The sequence below is a fragment of the Pollachius pollachius genome, assembly GCF_949987615.1.
Source record: "Pollachius pollachius genome assembly, chromosome: 5".
NCBI lineage: Eukaryota > Metazoa > Chordata > Actinopteri > Gadiformes > Gadidae > Pollachius > Pollachius pollachius.
This window is the reverse complement of record NC_136938.1, coordinates 29,479,505-29,502,191: the sequence shown is the minus strand read 5'-3', so window position 1 is coordinate 29,502,191 and position 22,687 is coordinate 29,479,505. Positions and strand designations below refer to the sequence as shown.

The 22,687-nt window shown below is 48.3% G+C and overlaps 1 protein-coding gene across 3 annotated transcripts; it reads left to right on the top strand.

The window, feature by feature from the left end:
* Positions 1 to 178: 178 nt before the first annotated feature.
* Positions 179 to 21,003, top strand: cttn (cortactin). 3 transcript variants are annotated; one of them, XM_079736238.1, is made up of 15 exons: positions 179 to 312; positions 2,169 to 2,265; positions 2,410 to 2,483; positions 2,561 to 2,690; positions 6,557 to 6,667; positions 7,508 to 7,562; positions 8,850 to 8,960; positions 9,711 to 9,821; positions 10,396 to 10,506; positions 11,383 to 11,438; positions 11,585 to 11,654; positions 11,744 to 12,003; positions 13,269 to 13,365; positions 19,346 to 19,414; positions 19,490 to 21,003. In XM_079736238.1, exons 2-15 carry the CDS (start codon positions 2,182 to 2,184, stop codon positions 19,624 to 19,626), a joined length of 1,476 nt encoding a protein of 491 aa, XP_079592364.1. In that variant the 5' UTR covers positions 179 to 312; positions 2,169 to 2,181; the 3' UTR covers positions 19,627 to 21,003. The 3 variants fall into 3 exon arrangements, with proteins under 3 accessions (XP_079592364.1, XP_079592362.1, XP_079592363.1); XM_079736236.1 differs by having other exon boundaries at positions 2,152 to 2,265; XM_079736237.1 differs by having other exon boundaries at positions 216 to 312; positions 2,122 to 2,265.
* Positions 21,004 to 22,687: the final 1,684 nt, after the last annotated feature.

Below are 22,687 nucleotides of genomic sequence, written 5' to 3'. Positions count from 1 at the left end.
GTAGGCTTTGTCTTAAAAAAGAATCTTGCTATTGATTGATTAATGAATGGCCTGAAATCAGATTAGCTTCGTCCAGAGGTGATAACAAGATAAACACTCATGGGTGTAGAATCTGATCGTACACCCATGATGAGGATCCTATGCCTCCGTGAGGGTGACGTCACTTGAAGCAGGAAGTGGGATGAAGCCGGAAGAGGATCCAGGAGCCACTCGTCAATTTTCCCGATCAGATCTCGTAGCGCCAACTGGGGCTCGTCTTGGTTTAGTTGGGTTAGTTAGTAGGGTGTAGTTATCTCTTCATCTCTCTGTTCGGTGAGTACCTCTCGGTTTATCTTATCTTAACTTATAAGGGAGAAGACTGAGGCTGGCTAGCTAAAGGAGACAGCTAACCCTAACTACTTACCCTAACCAATCCTAACTACTAACCCTAGCTAAAGGAGACGGCTAACCACAAATCACAGCCAGGGTCAGCATCTTAACCCTAACAACTACCTCTAACTAGCCCTTACCCTAACTATCTCCATCCTATCACATCACCTTCTCTATAAGGGACTCCTTGAGGTTATATATTCTTTAGTCGCTAATGATCGTCTGGTGAAACCTGTTCATTATTGGAGATGTTAACTAACCCTATTCTCTACATATTAACCCTAACTACTAACCCTATGGTGGTGTGAACTGTACATTATGAGATCTTTAGCCTTTACATCTTAATCCTAACTACTAACCCTAATCTATGGTGTTAAACCAGTAAATAATGAGATGTTTAGTCTTAACCCTAACTACTAACCCTAACCTATGGTGGTGTGACCTGTTCATTATGAGATTTTTAGCCTTTACATCTTACACTAAATGTTGAATATTAAATGACACAACGTTGTTTAATATTATTATATTAACCTTTTGCTTGGCGATCATCATATCTGTGTTTGTTCCACATGTTAACACACCGAGATTTACCACCTTTATCTACTACTTAGGATAGGGTTAGATGGTTAACCTCACCCTTTATATGGTCTACTACTTTAGGGTTAGATGGTTACCCTAACCCTTTATATGGTCTACTACTTTAGGGTTAGATGGTTAACCTCACCCTTTATATGGTCTACTACTTTAGGGTTACATGGTTACCCTAACCCTTTATATGGTCTACTACATTAGGGTTAGATGGTTACCCTAACCCTTTATATGGTCTACTACATTAGGGTTAGATGGTTAACCTCACCCTTTATATGGTCTACTACTTTAGGGTTAGATGGTTACCCTAACCCTTTATATGGTCTACTACTTTAGGGTTAGATGGTTAACCTCATCCTTTATATGGTCTACTACTTTAGGGTTAGATGGTTAACCTAACCCTTTATATGGCCTACTACTTTAGGGTTAGATGGTTACCCTAACCCTTTATATGGTCTACTACTTTAGGGTTAGATGGTTACCCTAACCCTTTATATGGTCTACTACTTTAGGGTTAGATGGTTACCCTAACCCTTTATATGGTCTACTACTTTAGGGTTAGATGGTTACCCTAACCCTTTATATGGTCTACTACTTTAGGTTTAGATGGTTACCCTAACCCTTTATATGGTCTACTACTTTAGGGTTAGATGGTTAACCTCATCCTTTATATGGTCTACTACTTTAGGGTTAGATGGTTAACCTAACCCTTTATATGGCCTACTACTTTAGGGTTAGGTGGTTACCCTAACCCTTTATATGGTCTACTACTTTAGGGTTAGATGGTTACCCTAACCCTTTATATGGTCTACTACTTTAGGGTTAGATGGTTACCCTAACCCTAACCCTTTGGTGTTGGATGGTCCATCATGTATCATTCATTTGATCTTCTACCTCATCAATTTATCCTCATTTCTTTTTGCACCCCCTACAATGACTGATGCCACGATCATGGCATTGTGTATGACACTGTGTATTAAACTGTGTATGACACTGTGTATTACATTGTGTGTAGCACAGTGTGTAGCACACTGCGCAGCACACTGTGTTTTGCAGAATTGGAACCAGCTGCTGCTTGTTCAGAATGTGTTGAGTCAGGATTCAGGAGATTCCTTAACTCTGGTGTTTGAGTTCTGTAACTGAAGACTCCAGATGTTCCTTCAGCCACTCTAAGCAGTGGAGCTGCGTGTGCAGCCTGTGTGTGTTTGAAGGACATCTCAGACGATGTGGAAGGCCGCCGCGGGACAGTCTGTCAGCGTTGCTGTGGAGGACGGCGGTGACGACTGGGAGACGGACCCTGACTTTGAGGTATCATCTAACCCCAGCCCTATCTATGACTACACCAAGGTCCCCATCACCATGCCCCACCATCTAACCCTTGATCAGCAGTCCCCTAAAGCCTGTCCCGGTGGTCTCTGTGGTTCGGTGTCTGAGTGGGTCGTCTCTCTCCAGAATGACGTGACGGAGAAGGAGCAGCGATGGGGAGCAAAGACGGTGGAGGGCTCCGGACACCAGGAGCACATCAAGTGAGGAGCTGAAGCTAAGCCTTCTATCTCTGGACCTCTTTTGTCTCCAGCGCTCTAAGCTCATCTCCTCCCTGCAGCATCCACCAGCTGCGAGCCAACGTGTCCACAGAACACACGTCCATGAAGCAGAAGGAGCAGGACGACATGCCCAAAGCCTCTCATGGGTACGGGGGCAAGTTCGGGGTTCAGCAGGACCGCATGGACAAGGTACCAGAGCGACACCCTAACCCCTACACTGCTGTCCCCTAGCACCCTAGCCCCTAAACTGCTGTCCCCTAGCACCCTAACCCCTACACTGCTGTCCCCTAGCACCCTAACCCCTACACTGCTGTCCCCTAGCACCCTAACCCCTACACTGCTGTCCCCTAGCACCCTACCCCCTACACTGCTGTCCCCTAGCACCCTACCCCCTACACTGCTGTCCCCTAGCACCCTAACCCCTACACTGCTGTCCCCTAGCACCCTAACCCCTAGCAACCTACCCCCTACACTGCTGTCCCCTAGCACCCTAACCCCTAGCACCCTAACCCCTACACTGCTGTCCCCTAGCACCCTAACCCCTACACTGCTGTCCCCTTGCACCCTACCCCCTACACTGCTGTCCCCTAGCACCCTATCCCCTACACTGCTGTCCCCTAGCACCCTAACCCCTACACTGCTGTCCCCTAGCACCCTACCCCCTACACTGCTGTCCCCTAGCACCCTAACACCTACACTGCTGTCACCTAGCACCCTAACCCCTACACTGCTGTCCCCTAGCACCCTAACCTCTAGCACCCTAAACCAGGGTTAGGGTTAGGGTGCACCCTAAACTAGGCCTGCACGATTCGGGGAACATTTTGAATCACGATTTTATCTTAGAATTGAGATCATGATTCTCTGCCACGATGTTTATCTCACAAAATGTACTTTTTAATGCACAAATGAACCATGACAAAATAAAAGAAATGGCAGTACCAAACATAGTTTTTTGGCACCTTTTACGGTGTCCAACAAACATAAAATCAGCAGCCTTTGGACAACCCAACATAAAGACAAACAGGGTTTTTGGGGAAAACAATGCTTTATGGTTGACAATGATCGTAAGGTTTCGCACAAGTGAAACATTTACATTTACATTTAGGGCATTTAGCAGACGCTTTTATCCAAAGCGACTTACAATAAGTACATTTGTCATAAGAAGTGAAACAATATATCGCTGTCGGTACAGTAAAGACGTTCATAGAACCAAGTGCAAGTATTACAATCGCTAGGCCAACCCATTCCCTGTGTAAAGCAGCGATAGCAGCTACTGTAGATGCTACACAATTAAGTACCTTGAATAAGTGCAATGTACAAGTGCCAGGACGTACAACATTCAATGGTGGCTGTGCAGATGAACTCTGAACAGGTGAGTTTTGAGTCTTTTGCGGAAGCTGGTGAGCGACTCTGCGGTCCTGACATCGGTAGGGAGCTCGTTCCACCACTGAGGTCCAGTGAAACCAGTAACAGCAACTAAAAAGAAACCCAGTCAGCAGAAAAGGCCTAAGTGGTTACCACATTACAGAAAGGGAAAATTGCAAAGGAAAAACCTCACGCTAACTGCCTGGGAGCTTCCGTGCCCGACAGTGCACAAAATAAAACAGTGGAAACTGTATAGCTACGCTTGCTCTTACCTTAACGTGCAGAAAGTAACCACCAAGAGCAACAACAAATATGATATCTTTAACAGAATTTACAAAAGGTACAAGTGTGCCAGCGTCTGTGCTCAGTGGAGAGAGAGTGAGCCGGCATCTTCCACTTGGCTTTATATGTGTGGGGCGGGGTCAACAATCAGGGCGAGCCGACCAGCATCCTGCAGCCACAGTGCTCCGCCTCCAGGAGGTGATTGATATGATGGAGTGCAGGAGGCAAAAGCAAGACATTAGTGGAGAACAAACAGCTCAAGAGCCAGCACTACCACGTAACAGCACCTCTAGCACGTTGCCTTTCATATCACCCTTTATAGCTGATTAAAGTGCAGTATCAAAAACTGGATTGATTATTTTGTACATATAGCAGCACATTGTCTTTAATTGCTGGCTTTTTATAACCACTGAACCAACTCCACACACCTGTAAATGAAGGCTTAAAAGAAAAATATATAAATAAAATAAAATTGAAGTAATTTAAAACATAAATCCACACAGGGGCGAATCGAGATCGCGATTTTATAACAATTTATCGTGCAGGCCTACCCTAAACCTACACTGCTGTCCCCTAGACACCCTGCACCCCTACACTGCTGTCCCCTAGTTAAGATTCAACATAGGCCCAGATTCGCTGTAAACCCCGATTCACTGTAACCCAGATTAACTGTAAACCCAGATTAACTGTTCACAGCCCCAATGTTGGTATTCATACTAGATTGTCAGTCAGCACCAGTGTTTTATGTTTAATATTATACTGGGATATTTGTGCTAAAAAAATATCTTTTAATGTCATTGTTACTTTGTTCTGATTAGTATGAAGGAGTTCCCAGTGAGGGCCATCTGCTCACAATGTTTACTAGGTTATAATATTTAACAGCTGAGTCAGCACGACTAATCTATCACCAAACACAGACAGAAAATCCATCGCATCATTGATCTTTGTGCCTTGAATACTGCTCAACCCAACCCTAAACTCATCAGTGTTCCTTTGACCCCGGGTCTGCCCACACCTCGGGGTTCAGCTCTAACCCTGACCCTGACCCTGACCCTAACCCTGACCTATGACCTATGAAGGGACCTGGATGCTCTACCCTAGGCCTGCAGGCCTAGCTTTACCTGCAGGCCTAGCTTTACCTGCAGGCCTAGCTTTACCTGCAGGCCTAGCGGGACTGCAGGCCTAGCTTTACCTGCAGGCCTAGCTTTACCTGCAGGCCTAGCTTTACCTGCAGGCCTAGCTTTACCTGCAGGCCTAGCTTTACCTGCAGGCCTAGCGGGACTGCAGGCCTAGCTTTACCTGCAGGCCTAGCTTTACCTGCAGGCCTAGCGGGACTGCAGGCCTAGCTTTACCTGCAGGCCTAGCTTTACCTGCAGGCCTAGCTTTACCTGCAGGCCTAGCTTTACCTGCAGGCCTAGCTTTACCTGCAGGCCTAGCTTTACCTGCAGGCCTAGCTTTACCTGCAGGCCTAGCTTTACCTGCAGGCCTAGCTTAGCCTGCAGGCCTAGCGGGACTGCAGGCCTAGCTTTACCTGCAGGCCTAGCGGGACTGCAGGCCTAGCTTTACCTGCAGGCCTAGCTTTACCTGCAGGCCTAGCTTTACCTGCAGGCCTAGCGGGACTGCAGGCCTAGCTTTACCTGCAGGCCTAGCTTTACCTGCAGGCCTAGCTTTACCTGCAGGCCTAGCGGGACTGCAGGCCTAGCTTTCATTGCATCTCCTGTTTCCCCGACCATAGGACCTGGCAATAGGAGTTTCCTGGTCGATTTTTGTTAACAGTCTAAACAAATTTCAACGTCGACATGTCTCGTCAAAGGCTATCGTCCAGCAGCCCTGGAGGTCAGAGTGGGGGGTCAGAGTGGGTTAGGGTTAGGGTTAGGGTCAGAGTGGGGGGTCAGAGTGGGGTCTGGGGGTCAGAGTGGGGGGTCAGAGTGGGTTAGGGTTAGGGTGAGGGTCAGAGTGGGGGGTCAGAGTGGGGTCTGGGGGTCAGAGTGGGGGGTCAGAGTGGGTTAGGGTTAGGGTTAGGGTCAGAGTGGGGGGTCAGAGTGGGGTCTGGGGGTCAGAGTGGGGGGTCAGAGTGGGTTAGGCTTAGGGTTAGGGTCAGAGTGGGGCCTTGCTGTTGCTGTACCAGTACTCCATCACCCCCTCCTCTACACCTCCTCCCTGGATGGGCGGGCCAGTGTTGCTCTGTTGCCCTCCCAGCCTGTTGCCCTCTTGACACCCCGGCCTGTTGCCCAGTTGCCCCCCCCCCGGGCTGCAGTGCTCACTAGGGCAGCGCTGTAGTGAGTCGGTATCAGCATTCTGCATCCCCTGGTCAGGCTGATGGTGATCCGTCTATCTCTCACACCCTCACACTGCGGATGCCTCTTCTCCCTCTGTGTCTTCAGCGCTGTGCTCTCTCTCCTTGACAGTCTGCCGTTGGCCACGACTACCAGAGCAAGCTGTCCACGCACTGCTCCCAGACGGACACCTCCAAGGGCTTTGGGGGCAAGTTCGGTGTGCAGGCCGACCGTGTGGACCAGGTAGGCCCTCTCTCCCCTTCCGAAGGATAAGATGCGGGTTAGGCCCTCTAGGGTTAAGGTTAGGCCCTCTAGAGTTAGGGTGAGGCCCTCTAGGGTTAGGGTTAGGCCCTCTAGGGTTAGGCTCTGTAGGGTGAGGCCCTCTAGGGTTAGGGTTAGGCCCTCTGGGGTTAGGGTTAGGCCCTCTAGGGCTAGGGTTAGGCCCTCTAGGGTTAGGGTTAGGCTCTCTAGGGTTAGGCCCTCTAGGGTTAGGGTTAGGCCCTCTAGGGTTAGGGTTAAGCCCTCTAGGGTTATGGTTAGGCCCTCTAGGGTTAGGCCCTCTAGGGCTAGGGTTAGGGTTAGGCCCTCTAGGGCTAGGGTTAGGCCCTCTAGGGTTAGGGTTAGGCTCTCTAGGGTTAGGCCCTCTAGGGTTAGGGTTAGGCCCTCTAGGGTTAGGGTTAAGCCCTTTAGGGTTAGGGTTAGGCCCTCTAGGGTGAACATTGGCCCGTGTCTGTTCTGATCGAGGGTTAGGGTTAGGGTTAGGCCTAGGCCCTATAGGGTGAACATTGGCCCGTGTATGTTCTGATGGAGGGTTAGGGTTAGGGTTAGGCCCTTTAGGGTTAGGGTTAGGCCCTATAGGGTGAACATTGGCCCGTGTCTGTTCTGATGGAGGTGTGTGCTTTGACCAGACGTTATTCTGATTATTCACATGGGGTGAATCTTGGGCTCCAAAAGCTGCACATATAACGGAGCTATGGATCTATAGTAAAGGTATCGCTATAATGATAGCACTATAATGTACATTTTAGTAAATCTATTATTCAGCTAAGTGTGTGTGTGTGTGTGTGTGTGTTCTCCTTCCAGTCAGCTGTCGGGTTTGAGTACGCCGGAAAGACGGAGAAGCACGCATCTCAGAAAGGTTTTGTTAAACACATTAAACGAGCTGTGCTGCACAATGGATACTAGTGTAGAAGGACCAGGCTGTAGTAGGACCAGGCTGTAGTAGGACCAGGCTGTAGTAGGACCAGGCTGTAGTAGGACCAGTCTACAGCTACTAACCCCCCAGGCTGTAGTAGGACCAGGCTGTAGTAGGACCAGGCTGTAGTAGGACCAGGCTGTAGTAGGACCAGGCTGTAGTAGGACCAGTCTACAGCTACTAACCCCCCAGGATGTAGTAGGACCAGGCTGTAGTAGGACCAGGCTGTAGTAGGACCAGGCTGTAGTAGGACCAGTCTACAGCTACTAACCCCCCAGGCTGTAGTAGGACCAGGCTGTAGTAGGACCAGGCTGTAGTAGGACCAGTCTACAGCTACTAACCCCCCAGGCTGTAGTAGGACCAGGCTGTAGTAGGACCAGGCTGTAGTAGGACCAGTCTACAGCTACTAACCCCCCAGGCTGTAGTAGGACCAGGCTGTAGTAGGACCAGGCTGTAGTAGGACCAGTCTACAGCTACTAACCCCCCAGGCTGTAGTAGGACCAGGCTGTAGTAGGACCAGGCTGTAGTAGGACCAGTCTACAGCTACTAACCCCCCAGGCTGTAGTAGGACCAGGCTGTAGTAGGACCAGGCTGTAGTAGGACCAGTCTACAGCTACTAACCCCCCAGGCTGTAGAAGGACCAGGGGTTAAGTTTAGGGGTTAGGGTCGAAACATCAAGAGACATGAATCTGAATATCACGGCCGTGTATTAAACCGGCCAGACGCTTCGTTGTGTCTATGACTACTTCACAGGGTTAGGGGGTTAACCTGACCTTTGACCCCTGTGTCTGTAGACTACTCCACAGGGTTAGGGGGTAAACCTGACCATTGACCCCTGTGTCTGTAGACTACTCCACAGGGTTAGGGGGTAAACCTGACCTTTGACCCCTGTGTCTGTAGACTACTCTACAGGGTTAGGGGGTAAACCTGACCATTGACCCCTGTGTCTGTAGACTACTCTACAGGGTTAGGGGGTAAACCTGACCTTTGACCCCTGTGTCTGTAGACTACTCCACAGGGTTAGGGGGTAAACCTGACCTTTGACCCCTGTGTCTGTAGACTACTCTACAGGGTTAGGGGGTAAACCTGACCTTTGACCCCTGTGTCTGTAGACTACTCCACAGGGTTAGGGGGTTAACCTGACCTTTGACCCCTGTGTCTGTAGACCACTCCACAGGGTTAGGGGGTAAACCTGACCTTTGAACCCTGACCTTTGACCCCTCTCTGCAGATTACTCGGCGGGGTTCGGAGGTCGCTACGGGGTGCAGGCAGACCGCGTGGACCAGAGCGCTCTCGGCTTCGACTACCAGAGCAAGACGGAGAAACACGAGTCCCAGAAAGGTCAGCAGACAGACAGGCAGGCAGGCAGGCAGGCAGACAGACAGGCAGACAGGCAGACAGAGGGGCAGGCAACAGGCAGGCAGACAGAGGGGAAGGTAGAGAGACAGAGGGGCAGAGGGGCAGACGGACTGGCAGACAGGCAGGCACTATTTCAAAGGATGGTTGAATAGTTTTAATGTTTCAGATTTGAATGTTTTATCCATAGGGAACATTTTGAATCATGCGGCTATTGGGTAAATATTGACATTAATCTCATCTTTTGATCACTGCATTGGAACCGCTGTAATCAGTAGTGTGAACATCTGATAAATATTGACCAAAATATATAAAAGAAAAGTAGTAGTAGGTAGGATGGTGCACAAGCGATACTGTGAATTAAATATATATATATATATATATATATATATATATATATATTTAACACCCCCACACACTCCAACGTGTCCCTGCATGCGGCGGTGAGTTCCTTCTCCAGTCTTGTTTGTATTCCTCCTCTCACTTCACTCCTCTGTTGTTCTTTCCTGTTCAGGCATGTGAAGATGGTTCCTGAATCCCATGAGCCGACCACTCATCTTTTTCTTAGCGATTCTTAAGTATTCCCTGTGATGGTTGACTAGAGTTTTGCTGTTTCGGTGTAGATGTTAAGGTCTGCTGACCTCCCATCTGCTCCTTTCAGATATCTTCAGGAATGTATCATGCTATGTTCAGTTCTCACCCCTAACCCTTTCCCATTTGCTGGTTCACTCCTAGATTACGCCAAAGGCTTTGGTGGCAAATACGGAGTAGAGGCCGACAAGGTGGACAAGAGTGCCATGGGCTTTGAGTACCAGGGCAAGACTGAGAAACATGACTCACAGAAAGGTTTGTTCTGTTACCGTCAGCTTAACAATACTATTTACTTAGCTAAGAGCAGCAGTCATTGTGTCTTTCAGAAAAACTAATTTTGCATCTATACCATATAATTACAACCATTCAAAATGGAGCCAAAGCAGATTGTCTGTTCCAATAGGAGAGCCTCCTCCTCTAGTCGGTGGACCAATAGGAGAGCCTCCTCCTTTAGTAGGAGTCCTTAGTTCTCCCAAAGCAGTCCAGGGCCCGCAGGAGCATGGAGGAGCTTTAGGAGGTACAGGCTGATCAGGAGCATGGAGGAGCTTTAGGAAGTACAGGCTGATCAGGAGCATGGAGGAGCTTTAGGAGGTACAGGCTGATCTGCACTATAGAGGGAGAGGAGGTGACTTCAAGCAGCAGTGGTTCACAGTGGTTTTAAAGGCTTCTTCTGCTGAGCTCCCTGAACTAACCTGAGCCCTGATAACAAAGCCTTCTTAGGATGTGACGCAGACACCGAGCCACCATTACAGTGATGCCCCAGTCCGATGCCCCAGTCCGATGCCCCAGTCCGATGCCCCAGGAATGATTTAACGATGTTTAATCTCAGATTACACCAAGGGCTTTGGGGGCAAGTTCGGCGTGCAGACGGACCGCCAGGACAAGTCGGCGGTGGGCTGGGACCACCAGGAGAAGCTGCAGCTCCACGAATCTCAGAAAGGTATGCAGGGAGGGGGGGTACAGTGTCACTCCCAGCGTCCACATTGGAACGCCCCCAGCATGAGACACACTGTGTGTGCGTGCGTGTGTGCGTGCGTGCGTGCGTGCGTGCGTGCGTGCGTGTGTGTGTGCGTGCGTGGGGGTGGGGTGTGAGAGGATTAAGTGTGTCTCACAGGCAAATCCTTGCTCCAATGAAAGCACTTTATTCAGCGGTTTCACTTCTCTCTCGTCTCTGATGTGGTCTCTTTAAAGCCAACAACTTCCTCTATTCTGCACCGCATGTGTGTGTGAGATGCTGAAAGGAGAAGTGAGACCCTTTTCTCAACATTCACCGTGTTGAACGGGAAGTCATCTCTGCAAGGGGAGAGCGGTTTCCAGAGAAGTGTGATTTTTTTTTTTTTGTGAAGTGATTTTTTGATCCTGCATTATTCTTTATTTGAGTGTTGATGCCGGAGTTCAGACCATAGAGAGAGTAGAGAGTGATTTTTCGGTGTGGGAGGTTTTAAGGATCAGACGATTATCAAGCAAATGTTTTTAAAATAGCTGTTGTGTTCAGAGTCGGTTCTGACTTCGTCTAAGAGAAACACAGCATTCCTCCTGTGAAGAACGAACTTCATCCTCCAGCCTCTAACTGTTAATGTTAGGGTTAGAGTTAGGACCAGGGCTGGGTTATTCTGCTGGAGCTAGGGTTAGGGTAAGAGCTAGGGCTAGGGTTTGAGCTAGGGTTAGGGTTAGAGCTAGGTTTAGGGTCTTCTGCTGGAGCTATGGTCAGAGCGTAAAGACGTCCGCTGCACAGTGGGAGGCCTCGTGTTGACAGGCCTTTATTGTGAAAATACAAAACATACATTCTTGGTGATTGATGTTCTTTTGGTTCCAGATTATTCCAAAGGATTCGGAGGGAAGTTTGGTGTCCAGCAGGACAGAATGGATAAGGTAGTGTGTGTGTGTGTGTGTGTGTGTGTGTGTGTGTGTGTGTGTGTGTGTGTGTGTGTGTGTGTGTGTGTGTGTGTGTGTGTGTGTGTGTGTGTGTGTGTGTGTGTGTGTGTGTCTAAACCTCCCGTTTTTCTGTTGCTCTGCAGAGTGCAGGAACCTTTGAGGACATCGACCGGCCGAGCTCTGCCTATCAGAAGACCAAGGCCACGGAGGCTGGTGGGTTTGACTAGTACTGCCTGGCCTCTCAACCCAACATAGGGTTGACTAGTTCTGCCTGACCTCTAGTACTCCCCTCTCCCCCCCAGCGGGCAGCGGTACGGGGAACATCAAAGCTCGCTTCGAGAACATCGCCAAGCAGAACGAGGAAGAGGACCGGAGGAGGGCCGACGAGGAGCGGGGGCGGCGCCAAGCCAAGGAGAAGCAGGAACAGGAGGAGGCACGCAGGAAGCAGGAGCAGGAGGAGGCGGCCTGCAGGAAGCAGGAGCAGGAGGAGGCGGCCCGTGTCCCGGAGCCCGCCCCCGTGCGCGTCCCTAGCCCCGCCCCTCCGGCCCAGCCCACCTATCAGGTGAGAAGAGAAACGACTTCATGAAGAATATAAATATAAAGTGTTTATTAATTTAGCATCGTCTGTCTGTCTGTCTGTCATCCTGTCTGTCTGTCTGTCTGTCTGTCATCCTGTCTGTCTGTCTGTCTGTCTGTCATCCTGTCATCATGTCTGTCATCCTGTCTGTCATCCTGTCTGTCATCCTGTCTGTCTGTCTGTCTGTCTGTCATCCTGTCTGTCTGTCTGTCTGTCATCCTGTCTGTCTGTCTGTCTGTCTGTCTGTCATCCTGTCTGTCTGTCTGTCATCCTGTCTGTCTGTCTGTCTGTCATCCTGTCTGTCTGTCTGTCTGGCCCCCTCCCTGAGGAGGAGGTGGAGGTGACGCCCCCTCCCCCCTTTACTGTACCGACAGCGATATATTGTTTCACTTCTTATGACAAATGTACTTATTGTAGCAAATGTACTTATTGTAAGTCGCTTTGGATAAAAGCGTCTGCTAAATGCCCTGAATGTAAATATAAAATGTGGTGACGCCCCCTCCCGGAGGAGGAGGAGGAGCTGACGCCCCCTCCCTGAGGAGGAGGAGGAGCTGACGCCCCCTCCCTGAGGAGGAGGAGGAGGAGGTGACGCCCCCTCCCTGAGGAGGAGGAGGAGGAGCTGACGCCCCCTCCCTGAGGAGGAGGAGGAGGAGGTGACGCCCCCTCCCTGAGGAGGAGGAGGAGCTGACGCCCCCTCCCTGAGGAGGAGGAGGAGGTGACGCCCCCTCCCTGAGGAGGAGGAGGAGCTGACGCCCCCTCCCTGAGGAGGAGGAGGTGACGCCCCCTCCCGGAGGAGGAGGAGGAGGTGACGCCCCCTCCCTGAGGAGGAGGAGGAGCTGACGCCCCCTCCCTGAGTAGGAGGAGGAGGTGACGCCCCCTCCCTGAGTAGGAGGAGGAGGTGACGCCCCCTCCCGGAGGAGGAGGAGGAGGTGACGCCCCCTCCCGGAGGAGGAGGAGGAGGTGACGCCCCCTCCCTCCCGGAGGAGGAGGAGGAGGTGACGCCCCCTCCCTCCCTGAGGAGGAGGAGGAGGTGACGCCCCCTCCCTCCCTGAGGAGGAGGAGGTGACGCCCCCTCCCGGAGGAGGAGGAGGAGGAGGTGACGCCCCCTCCCGGAGGAGGTGGTGACGCCCCCTCCCTGAGGAGGAGGAGGTGTCACCCCCTCCCGGAGGAGGAGGAGGACCCTTCCTACACCCCAGTGTCTCCTTGTAGCTCCTCATTGTGACTCTGGCTCCCCCCTGTGGTTGGGTTAGAACACTGCGGTGGAGGAGGAGCTGGAGGCTCCGCCCACCATGTCCGGCGGCCAACCAGAGGAGGACCTGTACCAGAACGTGGAGGCGGAGCCGGGAGGTGAGCCTCCAGAGGATTCTGTGTGTGCTAGTGTTGTGTATCAAAGCTCATACAGGTGTGTGTGTGTGCTAGTGTTGTGTATCAAAGCTCATACAGGTGTGTGTGTGTGCTAGTGTTGTGTATCAAAGCTCATACAGGTGTGTGTGTGTGCTAGTGTTGTGTATCAAAGCTCATACAGGTGTGTGTGTGTGCTAGTGTTGTGTATCAAAGCTCATACAGGTGTGTGTGTGTGCTAGTGTTGTGTATCAAAGCTCATACAGGTGTGTGTGTGTGTGCTAGTGTTGTGTATCAAAGCTCATACAGGTGTGTGTGTGTGTGCTAGTGTTGTGTATCAAAGCTCATACAGGTGTGTGTGTGCTAGTGTTGTGTATCAAAACTCATACAAGTGTGTGTGTGCTAGTGTTGTGTATCAAAGCTCATACAGGTGTGTGTGTGCTAGTGTTGTGTATCAAAGCTCATACAGGTGTGTGTGTGCTAGTGTTGTGTATCAAAGCTCATACAGGTGTGTGTGCTAGTGTTGTGTATCAGAGCTCCCATAGGCGTGTGTGTGTGTGTGTGTTAGTGTTGTGTATCAGAGCTCGTACATGTGTGTGTGTGTGTTAAGGGCTTTTTATGGTTCCAAGTTCCCGCAACACAAAGACCACGCAGACGCTTCGACGTAGTGGTGAACCTTTATGGCTCTGCGTCGGGTTTTAGTGAGCGGACCAATCACAGCCCTTGCTGCTGCGTCGCCTTGACGGAAGGTTACGATTTAGGGAGGCGCACGTCCGGCCCTTAAGGTGGACGCAAGGAGGGCCCGCAAGGACGTAAGGGGTCCGTGACCCCCTAGCGCTGCGTGAGAGGGGCCATAAAGAGCCCTTAAGTGTTATGTATCAGAGCTTTGTGTGTGTTGTGTATCAGAGCTGTGTTAGTGTTGTGTATCAGAGCTGTGTTAGTGTTGTGTATCAGAGCTGTTTTAGTGTTGTGTATCAGAGCTGTTTTAGTGTTGTGTATCAGAGCTGTGTATGTTGTGTATCAGAGCTGTGTGTGTGTTTTGTATCAGAGCTGTGTGTGTGTTGTGTATCAGAGCTGTGTGTGTGTTGTGTATCAGAGCTGTGTTAGTGTTGTGTATCAGAGCTGTGTTAGTGTTGTGTATCAGAGCTGTGTTAGTGTTGTGTATCAGAGCTGTTTTAGTGTTGTGTATCAGAGCTGTGTGTGTTGTGTATCAGAGCTGTGTGTGTTGTGTATCAGAGCTGTGTGTGTTGTGTATCAGAGCTGTGTTAGTGTTGTGTATCAGAGCTGTGTGTGTGTTGTGTATCAGAGCTGTGTGTGTGTTGTGTATCAGAGCTGTGTGTGTGTTGTGTATCAGAGCTGTGTGTGTTGTGTATCAGAGCTGTGTTAGTGTTGTGTATCAGAGCTGTGTGTGTTGTGTATCAGAGCTGTGTGTGTGTTGTGTATCAGAGCTGTGTTAGTGTTGTGTATCAGAGCTGTTTTAGTGTTGTGTATCAGAGCTGTGTGTGTTGTGTATCAGAGCTGTGTGTGTGTTGTGTATCAGAGCTGTGTGTGTGTTGTGTATCAGAGCTTTGTTAGTGTTGTGTATCAGAGCTGTGTGTGTGTTGTGTATCAGAGCTGTGTTAGTGTTGTGTATCAGAGCTGTGTTAGTGTTGTGTATCAGAGCTGTGTTAGTGTTGTGTATCAGAGCTGTGTGTGTGTTGTGTATCAGAGCTGTGTTAGTGTTGTGTATCAGAGCTGTGTGTGTGTTGTGTATCAGAGCTGTGTGTGTGTTGTGTATCAGAGCTGTGTGTTTGTGTATCAGTGCTGTGTTAGTGTTGCGTATCAGAGCTGTGTGTTGTGTATCAGAGCTGTGTTAGTGTTGTGTATCAGAGCTGTGTTAGTGTTGTGTATCAGAGCTATTTTAGTGTGGTGTATCAGAACTGTGTGTGTTGTGTATCAGAGCTGTGTGTGTGTTGTGTATCAGAGCTGTGTGTGTGTTGTGTATCAGAGCTGTGTGTGTGTTGTGTATCAGAGCTGTGTTAGTGTTGTGTATCAGAGCTGTGTGTGTGTTGTGTATCAGAGCTGTGTTAGTGTTGTGTATCAGAGCTGTGTTAGTGTTGTGTATCAGAGCTGTGTGTGTGTTGTGTATCAGAGCTGTGTTAGTGTTGTGTATCAGAGCTGTGTTAGTGTTGTGTATCAGAGCTGTGTTAGTGTTGTGTATCAGAGCTGTGTTAGTGTTGTGTATCAGAGCTGTGTGTGTGTTGTGTATCAGAGCTGTGTGTGTGTTGTGTATCAGAGCTGTGTGTGTGTTGTGTATCAGAGCTGTGTTAGTGTTGTGTATCAGAGCTGTGTTAGTGTTGTGTATCAGAGCTGTGTGTGTTGTGTATCAGAGCTGTGTGTGTTGTGTATCAGAGCTGTGTGTGTGTTGTGTATCAGAGCTGTGTTAGTGTTGTGTATCAGAGCTGTGTGGTTGTTGTGTATCAGAGCTGTGTTAGTGTTGTGTATCAGAGCTGTGTGTGTGTTGTGTATCAGAGCTGTGTTAGTGTTGTGTATCAGAGCTGTGTGTGTGTTGTGTATCAGAGCTGTGTGTTTGTGTATCAGTGCTGTGTTAGTGTTGCGTATCAGAGCTGTGTGTTGTGTATCAGAGCTGTGTGTTGTGTATCAGAGCTGTGTTAGTGTTGTGTATCAGAGATGTGTGTGTGTTGTGTATCAGAGCTGTGTGTGTTGTGTATCAGAGCTGTGTGTGTTGTGTATCAGAGCTGTGTGTGTGTTGTGTATCAGAGCTGTGTGTGTTGTGTATCAGAGCTGTGTGTGTTGTGTATCAGAGCTGTGTGTTTGTGTATCAGAGCTGTGTTAGTGTTGTGTATCAGAGCTGTGTTAGTGTTGTGTATCAGAGCTGTGTTAGTGTTGTGTATCAGAGCTGTGTTAGTGTTGTGTATCAGAGCTGTTTTAGTGTGGTGTATCAGAACTGTGTTTGTTGTGTATCAGAGCTGTGTGTGTGTTGTGTATCAGAGCTGTGTGTGTGTTGTGTATCAGAGCTGTGTGTGTGTTGTGTATCAGAGCTGTGTTAGTGTTGTGTATCAGAGCTGTGTGTGTGTTGTGTATCAGAGCTGTGTTAGTGTTGTGTATCAGAGCTGTGTGTGTGTTGTGTATCAGAGCTGTGTTAGTGTTGTGTATCAGAGCTGTGTGTTTGTGTATCAGAGCTGTGTGTGTGTTGTGTATCAGAGCTGTGTGTTTGTGTATCAGAGCTGTGTGTGTGTTGTGTATCAGAGCTGTGTGTGTGTTGTGTATCAGAGCTGTGTGTGTGTTGTGTATCAGAGCTGTGTGTGTGTTGTGTATCAGAGCTGTGTTAGTGTTGTGTATCAGAGCTGTGTGTGTTGTGTATCAGAGCTGTGTTAGTGTTGTGTATCAGAGCTGTGTGTGTTGTGTATCAGAGCTGTGTGTGTGTTGTGTATCAGAGCTGTGTGTGTGTTGTGTATCAGAGCTGTGTTAGTGTTGTGTATCAGAGCTGTGTGTGTGTTGTGTATCAGAGCTGTGTTAGTGTTGTGTATCAGAGCTGTGTGGTTGTTGTGTATCAGAGCTGTGTTAGTGTTGTGTATCAGAGCTGTGTTAGTGTTGTGTATCAGAGCTGTGTGTGTGTTGTGTATCAGAGCTGTGTGTGTGTTGTGTATCAGAGCTGTGTGTGTGTTGTGTATCAGAGCTGTGTTAGTGTTGTGTATCAGAGCTGTGTGTGTGTTGTGTATCAGAGCTGTGTGTGTTGTGTATCAGAGCTGTGTTAGTGTTGTGTATCAGAGCTGTGTGTGTTGTGTATCAGAGCTGTGTGTGTGTTGTGTATCAGAGCTGTGTTAGTGTTGTGTATCAGAGCTGTTTTAGTGTTGTGTATCAGAGCTGTGTGTGTGTTGTGTATCAGAGCTGTGTTAGTGTTGTGTATCAGAGCTGTGTGTGTGTTGTGTATCAGAGCTGTGTGTGTTGTGTATCAGAGCTGTGTGTGTTGTGTATCAGAGCTGTGTGTTTGTGTATCAGAGCTGTGTTAGTGTTGTGTATCAGAGCTGTGTTAGTGTTGTGTATCAGAGCTGTTTTAGTGTGGTGTATCAGAACTGTGTGTGTTGTGTATCAGAGCTGTGTGTGTGTTGTGTATCAGAGCTTTGTGTGTGTTGTGTATCAGAGCTGTGTTAGTGTTGTGTATCAGAGCTGTGTGTGTGTTGTGTATCAGAGCTGTGTTAGTGTTGTGTATCAGTGCTGTGTGTGTGTTGTGTATCAGAGCTGTGTTAGTGTTGTGTATCAGAGCTGTGTGTTTGTGTATCAGAGCTGTGTGTGTGTTGTGTATCAGAGCTGTGTGTGTGTTGTGTATCAGAGCTGTGTGTGTGTTGTGTATCAGAGCTGTGTTAGTGTTGTGTATCAGAGCTGTGTGTGTGTTGTGTATCAGAGCTGTGTTAGTGTTGTGTATCAGAGCTGTTTTAGTGTTGTGTATCAGAGCTGTGTGTGTTGTGTATCAGAGCTGTGTGTGTGTTGTGTATCAGAGCTGTGTGTGTGTTGTGTATCAGAGCTGTGTGTGTGTTGTGTATCAGAGCTGTGTGTGTGTTGTGTATCAGAGCTGTGTGTGTGTTGTGTATCAGAGCTGTGTGGTTGTTGTGTATCAGAGCTGTGTTAGTGTTGTGTATCAGAGCTGTGTGTGTGTTGTGTATCAGAGCTGTGTGTGTGTTGTGTATCAGAGCTGTGTGTGTGTTGTGTATCAGAGCTGTGTGTGTGTTGTGTATCAGAGCTGTGTGTGTGTTGTGTATCAGAGCTGTGTGGTTGTTGTGTATCAGAGCTGTGTGGTTGTTGTGTATCAGAGCTGTGTTAGTGTTGTGTATCAGAGCTGTGTTAGTGTTGTGTATCAGAGCTGTGTGTGTGTTGTGTATCAGAGCTGTGTTAGTGTTGTGTATCAGAGCTGTGTGGTTGTTGTGTATCAGAGCTGTGTGTGTGTTGTGTATCAGAGCTGTGTGTGTGTTGTGTATCAGAGCTGTGTGTTGTGTATCAGAGCTGTGTGTTGTGTATCAGAGCTGTGTGTGTGTTGTGTATCAGAGCTGTGTGTGTGTTGTGTATCAGAGCTGTGTGTGTGTTGTGTATCAGAGCTGTGTTAGTGTTGTGTATCAGAGCTGTGTGTGTGTTGTGTATCAGAGCTGTGTGTGTGTTGTGTATCAGAGCTGTGTTAGTGTTGTGTATCAGAGCTGTGTGGTTGTTGTGTATCAGAGCTGTGTTAGTGTTGTGTATCAGAGCTGTGTGTGTGTTGTGTATCAGAGCTGTGTGTGTGTTGTGTATCAGAGCTGTGTGTGTGTTGTGTATCAGAGCTGTGTGTGTGTTGTGTATCAGAGCTGTGTGTGTGTTGTGTATCAGAGCTGTGTGGTTGTTGTGTATCAGAGCTGTGTTAGTGTTGTGTATCAGAGCTGTGTGTGTGTTGTGTATCAGAGCTGTGTGTGTGTTGTGTATCAGAGCTGTGTGTGTGTTGTGTATCAGAGCTGTGTGTGTGTTGTGTATCAGAGCTGTGTGTGTGTTGTGTATCAGAGCTGTGTGGTTGTTGTGTATCAGAGCTGTGTTAGTGTTGTGTATCAGAGCTGTGTTAGTGTTGTGTATCAGAGCTGTGTGTGTGTTGTGTATCAGAGCTGTGTTAGTGTTGTGTATCAGAGCTGTGTGGTTGTTGTGTATCAGAGCTGTGTGTGTGTTGTGTATCAGAGCTGTGTGTTGTGTATCAGAGCTGTGTGTGTGTTGTGTATCAGAGCTGTGTGTGTGTTGTGTATCAGAGCTGTGTGTGTGTTGTGTATCAGAGCTGTGTTAGTGTTGTGTATCAGAGCTGTGTGTGTGTTGTGTATCAGAGCTGTGTGTGTGTTGTGTATCAGAGCTGTGTGTTGTGTATCAGAGCTGTGTGTTGTGTATCAGAGCTGTGTGTGTGTTGTGTATCAGAGCTGTGTGTGTGTTGTGTATCAGAGCTGTGTGTGTGTTGTGTATCAGAGCTGTGTGTGTGTTGCAGACGTCGCCCCAGGCGACGGCTCTGAGGACCAGGGGCTGACTGCCGTGGCCCTCTATGACTACCAAGCAGGTGAGGTGGGGCTTCTATGGGGGAGGGGCTATCCCAGTGGGCGTGTCCCGTGTTCACCGCCTGTTCCCATGGCAGCCGGCGAGGACGAGATCTCCTTCGACCCCGACGACATCATCACCAACATCGAGATGATCGACGAGGGCTGGTGGCGTGGCGTGTGTGGGGGGGCCTACGGCCTCTTCCCCGCCAACTACGTGGAGGTCCGCCCCTGAGGAGGCCCCGCCCCCGACCCCCCTCACATCCACCCCACGGAGGATGGAGACGCTGACCCCCGACCCCTCAGACCTTTTATATTTGATTTTCTCTGCTCTGCTCCCCGTGTTGCTCCTCCACTTGGGGGCGCTGTGGCGGCGCGCTCCAGAGACACCGAGTCACAACAGGGAGAGAGCTCGATAAGCCCTTAACCTTATCTTATCTTTACCTTTACCTTATCTTATCTTTCTCCTGCTCCTTCACATGAATCTAGAGCGAAGGATCCCGGTGGGGGCAGTGTCGTGAGGAGATAGGAGATAGGTGTTTGTTACCCGGGGAAACGCATTTGATTCTGGATCTGTTCATTTTAGCACTTGTTCTGTTTGCTTCCGCTCTGATGCACAGGAAATACCTTGGAAATAACCTTTAATAATGATTGTTGTTTAAATCATTAAGTATTGATTGATTGATGGATTGTTGTTACTAGAGGTTCGAGTTAGAGGATCCACTGTCTCTGATCTGATGAACTCTAGTTCAACATAATCATACAGTTAACATATTGTTCATAGTGCTGTTCACCACCACTGAGCCACATTGGATCATAGAGACCATTTAATACACAATTCACAGAAAAATCCGGATTTATGTTGAACTAAGAAACTGAAAACCGTGGAGAATTGAGGAGCTTTTATTGAGCTTTTCTTGCTATTGTCAGTGTGTGTCTTGGTTATGGACCAGAGTGTATCTGTATGTTCTACGTGTTCGCCTGAAGCCGCCATGATGAGTCAGAGTGATTCCTCTTCAATGAAGGGTTTCTATAAGGTTAACCCTAACCCCCATAGAGCAGGGTAGCGTTAGGGGCAGAGGCCTACTCAGACCCCAGGCAGCTGGAGGCTTTTTGTGGGGAAATTATGAATGAAATATTAAACTATTTCTAAAGAAATAAAAGCTAGTAATTTGTAGCAGCCAGTGAACGGGCATTTTAGTGGCTTGATCTCACTGCGCTCTAATAAAGAGGAGATTCGTACAGGTTTATACTGTAAAGTCATACTTCATAAGGTTATACTGTACTATTCATACTTCATAAGGTTTATACTTTGATTCATACTGAATGATTCATACTCCCTAAGGTTCACTATGATTCATTCATAATAAAGTTTATACTGTATGATTCATACTGTATGATTCACACTTCATAAGCTTTATACTGAAAGATTCATACTTCATAAGGGTCATGCTCACATTACACTGATGGGACTAAGGGTGTTCTTTTTTCTTTCCAAGTGACCTTTCAAATGTATTTTTATTTGTCTTTCTTTTATTTTGTTTGCTTGAGTCACGTAACCTGCTTTAACTTTTTTTTAAGTCAATAGTTTCAATAAATATGGTGGTAAATATGACTTGTTATTTTTTTAAACCAACATGGTATTGTAACTGTCATGGAGTCATGACTTCACATACTAGCCAATCAGAGGCAGAGTAGAGTGGGTCCTGACTTCGCCCTCCGGCTTCTCCCCTCCGTTGGATGAACTCTGCTGCCGACAGGCCGTGCCGGGCCGCACTGCTAGCTTCACCTCCAGGCAGCGTGGGGAACGCCAAAGCGTGGAACACACTGGCCCTACCCTGGGCCATCGGATACGTTTGGGGAGACTTTGACAAGTAAAAGCATCTTTGGGATATTTCTGGAGGCCATGGCTCAGTGGACCGCTCTGTTATTCTAATCTGATTATCTATGATCTGCACTCCGTTCTGTCATTTCCTGTTTCCACCACCCGATGTTAGGGATACTTCTTGCATCTAGCGCAAGCGCAGAACGTACACGCTACTGTTTAAAATAAAATTGGATGAGTTTTAGGAAAGAGGGGTTAGATGCTTCGATCAGAAATTTAAGGACAGATTACCGATCAGCAAAATCATGATTTGCCGATCACAGAATGGCAGGGGAATGGGAATCTTCCATATATTTTTCTTTAGTATTTGCTGCACGTGAACCTCCTAAAATGGCGCAATTTGATTGGTTCGCTATCTCGGGAAATTGGGCAATATCCCATGATTTAGATCTCAGCGAGTCACCCACTAGTCGCTGACTCGCTGACAGTTCGTTCACTCACTGTGTGAGTGGTGAGGAGGGACCGACTGAGAGACGTCACGACTCACGAGAGCCAGCCAATCGTATGCTGTTCTAGGACTGAGTCTAGGACGCGCTCGTTGAATTTTAGTCAATCAGAGACAGAAATCAACCGGTTTAATGGGGAAAAAACAAATGGGCTTAGTGAGCGAGTTATCTATTATTCACATTGGCCATCTGTTGCATGGACGTATTTAAAGGATGCATTGTACATATTTATAATTCGAAATTCGTCCCAGCCTTTATACCACATTTTTCACAACCTACCAGCTCTCGTTGTGAAGACTAGTCACCGCACAATTCGTTTCAATGGAAATCGCGACAGTATACTTTCAACATAAAGTGTACATATTTATCATTTGAAATTCGTCCCAGTTTATACCAGAAACTCTAGAGTCTATAGTGTAGCGACCCTGGGACATTTAAAGAGTTTGTGTGTTATGTGTTGCATTGTACTTCGTTGTCCGTTATGCCAGTTGTTCTCTGTGCATGCATTGGATGTTCTTCTTGTCAATCAGTGTGGGGGGCGAATCATCAGGTCAGCTGGGGGAGGGCCTTGGGAGAACAGGAGGGTGGGGGCTTGCACGTTGAAGGGACCGGGTTGGGGGGTTGCCCGGGTAACCGGTTGTTGTTAGTGTGGCTTTTTGAGGTTGGTTACGGGTTTTCAGTGACCTGGTTTGTCACCGGCGAGGTCATTACAATAGCGTATAACTGCGTTGTCTGATGACAGTTTAATGCATTTTTCACAATTAACCAACTCTCGTTTTGAAGGCAGTGTTAATTTTGGCAGCTAGATTTAGTCTTTGGCTGCACAGGGTTCTGTTTATGGGAGCCTAAAACACCCGGGACACCCACCATCATTGCTAAATCAAGTCTATTATTTTGCTGATATGTTAAACATCCAATAATCAACTACACCCCCCATCCCGCTGCGTTTGGTTAAAGTTGTAATG

What these genes read in the sequence shown, in the direction of transcription:
- cttn (XM_079736238.1), top strand. Translation starts at nt 2,182, where the DNA reads ATGTGGAAGGCCGCCGCGGGACAGTCTGTCAGCGTTGCTGTGGAGGAC. An exon ending in AGACGGACCCTGACTTTGAG is followed by an intron (nt 2,266 to 2,409) that starts GTATCATCTAAC and finishes GTCTCTCTCCAG; the next exon opens with AATGACGTGACGGAGAAGGA. An exon ending in AGCAGGACCGCATGGACAAG is followed by an intron (nt 2,691 to 6,556) that starts GTACCAGAGCGA and finishes TCTCCTTGACAG; the next exon opens with TCTGCCGTTGGCCACGACTA.